This window comes from Ictidomys tridecemlineatus, chromosome 7 (assembly GCF_052094955.1).
Source record: "Ictidomys tridecemlineatus isolate mIctTri1 chromosome 7, mIctTri1.hap1, whole genome shotgun sequence".
Taxonomy (NCBI): Eukaryota; Metazoa; Chordata; class Mammalia; order Rodentia; family Sciuridae; genus Ictidomys; species Ictidomys tridecemlineatus.
Genome location: NC_135483.1, coordinates 97,698,683 through 97,705,639, shown reverse-complemented (window position 1 = coordinate 97,705,639; position 6,957 = coordinate 97,698,683). Strand labels below are relative to the sequence as shown.

Here is a 6,957-nt window from a genome sequence, read left to right as displayed (position 1 = left end):
TATTCATGTTCCAAAATGGTACCCCAAGGCTGTAGACATGCAAGTGTGCATAAGAGCACACACACAGGCCTTGGGAAAAACAGTGTGCTCCCCGTCAGCTGGGCCTTGCGGGAGGGCTCGCTTAAGGAAAAGGATTCTAACAGGAAGGGCCCCCAGAAGGAACAGCTAACTGATAGAAGCTGGGGTCATCCAGGGCTTGTGTGGTCCCCAAAAGAGTGGGAGAGAAATCAAGTCAAATGGTTTGAAAATGCATTATTTACAAAACATTATAAGAGAAAACACACATGAAGACCCACTGTGCTGGTGAAAGAGTCCTAGGTACTGATTGGTCCCGTTGCTGGAAGAATATCACATTCTTAGCAACCATGAGCTCCAGGCCCCCGCAGCCAATACCCTAAGCATAGAGTCAATAAAATAGGTGTAAACCCCACTTGGCTGAGCAGTTAGCCTAGACACTATTTCCGGAGTTGCTTCAAAATCTACTCCAGTCCAAGGAAGAAAACCCATGAAATGAGTTTTAAAATATTCTTCTTTTAAAATCAATATCCGAATAACTTGACAAAACCTGTGTGTCTGGTGGCACGGAGGCAGGCTCCCGGCCTCTGACCCTCGCAACCAGTTGCAAAAGAGGCAGCAGTTTCAAGATCATTGTCCCACCCCATCTCCACCAGAGGTCACAAGTCAGAAAAGTTCCACCTTGATCACTTTCTTGTGGAATCCAAGGTCCCTGGGGCGGGTGCCAGAATTTCTTTGGTTGGTTCTGGTCTGGGTGATGCTGTTGATGTGAAGGCCACTGATGGCGTTCAGGAAGAAGAGGAACGAGGCAGTGAATTCACACCAGAACATCAGGGTGAAGCCGATGAACGTGACCCGATTCCTGAGGAGGATCACAAAACTCAGGAGCCCCCCGGAGGACAGGATGAAAGAGGCCAGGAGAAGGAAGGAACCAAAAGTCCACTTGCGCCGCGAATGGACATCCTCACACACCTGGGACACCATGAGGAGCTCAAGGCCAAAGATGGCGGCTACCACAGCCATGGCACTTGCGCTGCGAGCCAGGCCCATGCCCACGGCCAGCCCAGGCACGTGGGCCTGACTCAGGTCTCGGAGGCAGTGTGGCTCGCTCTGGTTGGTAATGGTGCAGAACTGCCACAGTCCAAAGAGGCGGTCCTCAGCCAGAAGCCAGTACCCATCACAGATGGAGACGGAAGAGAGGACCACAGCCAGGGCGGTACAGGTGATGATGAGAGTCCGGATGAAGGTCTCGAAGAAGGACCGGTGGGGCCTCCTTTGGCCCAACAGCCTCTGGGCCTGGAATACAACACAGGAAGCAGCAAGTCAGTGACACCCCATGCCACACCCTCTCTAAATTCTCCAGGGAATACCCAGGCTACCCACTTCCCACAGCACCTGTTTTCTCCTCTGGTCTCATAAAAAGACTGGAATTTTCCCCTGACTCAGCTTCCACAGCACGGACCCCTTTTAGCCTGTCCTCCATTCTAGTCCTGTAAGCATTGCTTGTCCAGCCTCACTAGGCACAGATGGGTCCCTTCCCATTCTTCCTCTCACCATCTCTACAATGAATCCAAAATGGCTGGCAAACCCTACTGAGATCTGAACTCCAAAAACCTGTCTTGCCTGGCTCCTAGGACCTTGAGCATGCAATCTGCTCCAGTCTTTACACAAAACAAGAGCCCTGCTTGTCATGGCTACAGGGTTTTGAGAAGCTCAGAGACATTAGCACATAATTATGTAAGATGGTTTCTCTCCCCACTATACATCCAGTTTTATTCCATGCCCCCCTACCCACCAGGTTCTGTACTTTCTATGTTTGGTCCAGCCTGCATGTGATTATCTTGCTATCCTGACTACTGCAAGAGATGTTTGCACCTTGCCCTTTAACCTTGCTCAGCTTATACTCTACCCAGAGGGGGCCAGTGTCTGTTCTAGCAGCTTTTAGGCATGGGGTGGCCACTGCAGCTCTTGTCTGCTGGTCTCGGCCTTGGAAAAGTGCATGCCTCACCTCCTCAGCCTCCTGGCAAGTGAGCTAGGTGTCTAGTGAGGTGTCTCATAGTCCTGAGTTGCCACCTGAGCCACCACTCCCAACCACTGACCCACAAGGCAAAAGACAGAACTATTACAGAGAGTAAAACTCCTTAGCATAGCCCCCCAGCCTTGCAAGACCTGCCTGCCTCCCTGTCTGACTCCATTTCCCAGTTGGCTCTCCCTCACCACCTTGCACAGGCACCATGGCAGTCCTATTTCCATGCCTAGAACTTTCTTATCTGGGAACTCCTGCCCCCTCTGCCCAACAGGCTCCCTGCAGCTCCCTTGCCCCTCCAGGATGACTGTTTCTCCATAGAGCTGCAGATCTATTTAAAGTCACCTCCCCAGGGAGGACTTTCACCCCACCCAACCCCAAGTAGGTCCTTTCCTGGCATTCTCTGCCAGGCACCCTGTTTGTTTTCTTCCCCATTCCCATGGTGGTTTGTAGTTACACATTACTGTCTGTCTCAATTGGACACTGTGACCTCCAGGAAGGCAGGGTCCCTACATCAAGATACTGCCATGTGCCCAGTACCTGACACAGTGTTTGACTTCTGTATTCAGTAGATACTTGAGGAAGAGCCGTGGGATAGAGTCAGGTTTGCAACCACTGTCACTTCTATCCAAGGCACCTTTAAAAAGAGTCATCTGCCCAGTCATACAGTAAATCACCCCCTTTAGCGTGTGTATTAGAAGCAGGCTACACCCCAGTTTGGGAGGTAAGCAAAACAGCTCACACATGATGGTCACAGTTAGAAAAACCAGGAGAATGGAGAAAGGGGACAATGGGTGTGCCTTACACCATGTGCAATGAGACCTAGGCCAATACCATGAGGTAAGTGCGACAAGTGTAGGATATAATGCAAAGCCTTGCTCCTGGGAGACTGGCCAAAACCCTCCCAAGCTGTCTGTTAATGTGATTCAGACACAGGAGGCAACTCTCATTTCCACCCCAGTGACACGAATAGGGATGCAGTGTGCGTTCAGCCCTGCTGCCTAAGTAGCATCCTATTTCTTCTTACACCTAGGAGGATGGTACTATAGAAAGCTACATGCAGAAGGCAGGTGACTTGCCCAGCATCACTCACTCACATCACAATAATGCATATTACAGTTGCTCAGACAGTTGCACAGCGTGCAGGAGGTAGAATTCATTCAGCAATCGATACTGACTTGGGCCTTCATGTTGAAGCCTTGGTATTACTGGTTAGGAAGAAGATTTGAGTACAAAGGGATACTCAAAAGGCCACACCAAAACTAGGACCAGCACCTTCACTGAGATCCCAAGGTGCTGCAGAGAGCACCTAGGCAGGAATGTGCACTGTGGTTATCAATCCATGTCCCCTGGCTTCCTTGAGGGGCTCCAGGCAGGGTGCTGGGTCCCCTTCCTCACTTTATCTGCTGAGACACTGAGAGTCAAGGAATCTGCATTGAACTTTATTAGGGAATAAAAGTAGATCTACTGGTAAGAAACAATTTACCAAAGAAAACTCTTGAAATTTGTGTCTATGTCTATACCACAAACCAGTAGAGGCATTTGTACTCGGACAATTTCTTAGCTCTTGTTTTCTTATCTATTAAATGAAGTTGGTGACACCTGCAGGTCAGCAGTGGCTGTGAAGCCACTTGGCAAGATTATAAAATTCCTAAAGATTAATATAGTCAGAGGATGGAAGAGCCCTGGATGCACAGAACAAGTCATATGACCACAGGATCCAGAAGCCTTTGACCCGAGACATGGGTCTGGAAAACAGGCACGTCCTGTCTCCTCTTCAGCCCCACCTGTCCTGGGCCTAGACTGGACTTTAATCTCCAGGCCCTAAGTCATCACACTGGGATCTGGAGAGAGGACAACTGATCTCATTTCATCTTTCCTTCCTCCTGCCTCAAAGCAGGGCTTCATTTAAACTCTGACCATTAAAAATCCCAAGGATGGGGCTGGGGCTGTAGCTTAGTGGTGGAACACTTGCACAGCATGTACAAGTCCCTGCATTCCATCCCTGGGGTGGGGGTTCCCAAGGATGAAATGAGATCATGTATATAAAGATGCATGGCAAATGGGCAGCTCTCCATTTTGGGGAGTGATTCATAATATTCCTAACAATAACACACATTGGAGTCTTTGTTCCAAAACACTTGGCACCTCACCCCTGTGTTGCTGTCACCTCTGCCAGTTTTCAAGGATCCAGGCCCTGAAATCCTTTCTTGAAGGGCAAGCTGGCAGCAGCAGCTCAATGGAGGGGTAGTAAAGTGGAAAAGAGGGCAGTAGAGTCCTACCCCCTACCTGCCAGCCCCAGCTCTGTGCCTTCTGGCAATCACTTAAATCTCAGGGCTTTTGACTTCTGCTTAAAAAAACAAAACAAAACGTGTTTCCCTTTTTCATCTGTGACCTTGAATAATTTCTAGTGACCTGGAGAATAAAGACTTATTGACTGAGTACAATGCCATAGTCCTGCCCTCTTCTGTAATCCAGGGCCTCATCGGCCTCCCTCAACCAATAGCACCCCCAAAGACATCTTGGACTCTTTCCACATATTACCCACACCCTAACACAACTACTATATCTGCTGCCCCTCAACACCCACTGTGCCCAGGCCTGAGTCAGGCCATCACCAACAACAACAACCTGAAATTTCTTGCACACCTGCTAATGTGTCAGTCTGCCTCTATTCCTTTCAGCCCCAGCATGCAACCGGCTCCGTCCCCCAGGCCTCTATGACCAGGCCTAGATTTTTAAGCTAGGTTATTTAAAACCCTTTTCTTTTTCTCTTTCTCACCTATACACAAAGGTAATAGCTCCTACCTCATAGAGTGGTTGTGGAGATGAAGTTATGGGCCAAGTAAGAGCTCCTAAGTGTCAGGGACAACTACCAGGTCAGCCTACAACTCCTTTCCCTCTGGGAGCCTGTGGCCTCCCCAAGCTCAGAGTAGGGCCCCTTGGCTTGACTGCATGCCCTGCCTGCCCCTCCTCCCCACATCTCCCTCCTCCTCTTTCTCCATATTAGCTCTGTTTCCTCACCTGGCTCAGTCTTTCTTCCTTCTTCAGCCCCACAAAAAAGTCCTCCTCCTCCTCTGCCAAGTAACCCTGCCCAAAGCTTGTGTACCTCCTAATTTAGCTCTCACTTCCTGGTATGATTCCTTGTTTACAAGTGTCTCTCCTCAGATGGATGATAAACTCTTTGAGGGGAGAGACCACACCTGGTCCCACCCTTCTCACCAGCTGTCCCCTTCCTCCCAAAGCCTATCAATCACTGGAGATAATTCAGGGCATTTACCAAAACCAAGAGGAGGAATTGACAGCAGTGGATTCCCTGCCCTACTCCAAAAGCAGGGGTTATGGGGTGACCTGTGGGTTATTAGTCTCCTGTTGGAGAAAGCCAGAGAGGTGGAATAGTATTTGGAAGCAGGAAGCCCCGAGTTTGAATGTTGATTCTGTCAACTGGCCATTCACTCTGGGCAATTTACTTCTGAGCCTTGGTTATCCCATCTACAAAATGAGGAGGGCCAAATGCCCCCTGGGACCACTTGAGCCCACAAGTTCCAGATCTGCCTGGGCAACATAGCGAGACCTCAACTCTAAATAAATAAATTAAATAAAGGAAAGAGTAACATTAACCGTGTTATGAGGATCTCAGCATGTAAATTGATTGGGCTCTAACCATCAGGGTTGGATGTAAGGAAACTCGCTCTGTAGGGCTCCGCGTGCAGAAATCCTTTTGGAGGGGGTAGAATATGTAGGTTCTCAGCCAATATAAACACTTTGCACCACTCCAAGGAGGAATCAAGTCTTCAGAAGTAGCCCCGTCCCTTCGCTGGAGCCTTTTCTCGGAGGTGTCTGGTCCCCAGTGAGTTCACCTCGCCACCAGCACCCACCGCGGGACCAAGGTCGTCTTTCTAGCTCCAGAAAGTTCTAACTTCCCAAGAAACTTACCCTCCCTTACATAAGGCAAGCTCCACTCTGCAACTCGATTCTGTCCATTCTCCTCGCCTCGTTTTTTGTTTTGTTTTGTTTTTAAGAAGGAGAGAGCCCTCTGGTGAACCTAACCGACAGATCGCTGGTGACCCCGAAAAGAAGCGGAAAATCCTCCCTAGACGAGTTTGGGAGCCTCGGGACCGCGAGCAGAGGCCTGGGGAGCCCGCTCCACGAGAGCACCGTTGCGGGACAGACGCCCCAGGTAAGCTTCCCGGGGACCCTCCTGGGGACCCGTTAGGTCTGCAACAGGGAGTGGGCACGGCGGGCCCCCGCAGCCCCGAGCCGGGCTTGAACTCGCAGTGGGTGCGAACTCCCTCCCCACCCCACGCGGCGGGCAGCACCCCGCGCTGGCGGTGCTCCGGGTACCTGCACGACGATGGCAGTCATGATGCGCAGCCAGCCGCGCGCAGTCACTTCGCTCCTTCCAGCCGCACGCAGTCACTTCGCTCCTTCCAGCCGCTGGGCTGCTGCTGCCTCAGCGGAGCGGAGCTTTCTACCCGCGCGAGGCGGGGCGGGGCAGGGGGCGGGGCAGGGGCGGGGCCTTTCGTAATTAACAGGGCGGGCTCCGCCTCCCTGAGCCGCTCAGGTTACGCTGAGTCAGCTGGGGAGGCCCGGAGGAGCCCCGGGGGAGCGGAGGAGAGGACCCTGGACTCTAGGGTGGCGATCCCCTGAGTTCCTAGAAGGAGGTTCGGGCACCTGGGAGAGGCTGACTCAGCCGTCTGACTTCAGATCCCAGAGGCACTCCTTCGCCCCCGAACTTGGGAGAATGGTTTCGCCTGGGGCGCAGTTTCCTCGATGGCAGCCAGGGAAAGATCCGAGGAATTTGTTCTGACCCCAGCTGGCCCAATCCAGCTTCTAGGGAAGGAAATAGAATTTAGAGGGAAGAGTCAGGGGGCGGTGGCCTCCTTCACTGAACCTTGGTTAATAAGTAAGATAAG

General features: G+C 51.4%; 1 protein-coding gene across 1 annotated transcript; it reads right to left on the bottom strand.

The window, feature by feature from the left end:
* Positions 1–237: 237 nt before the first annotated feature.
* Positions 238–6,509, bottom strand: Tmem37 (transmembrane protein 37). Its single transcript, XM_005315916.5, has 2 exons — positions 6,386–6,509; positions 238–1,311 (listed from the first exon to the last, which is right to left on the bottom strand). The coding sequence occupies exons 1-2, from the start codon at positions 6,404–6,406 to the stop codon at positions 682–684; spliced, it is 651 nt and encodes a 216-aa protein (XP_005315973.2). The 5' UTR covers positions 6,407–6,509; the 3' UTR covers positions 238–681.
* Positions 6,510–6,957: the final 448 nt, after the last annotated feature.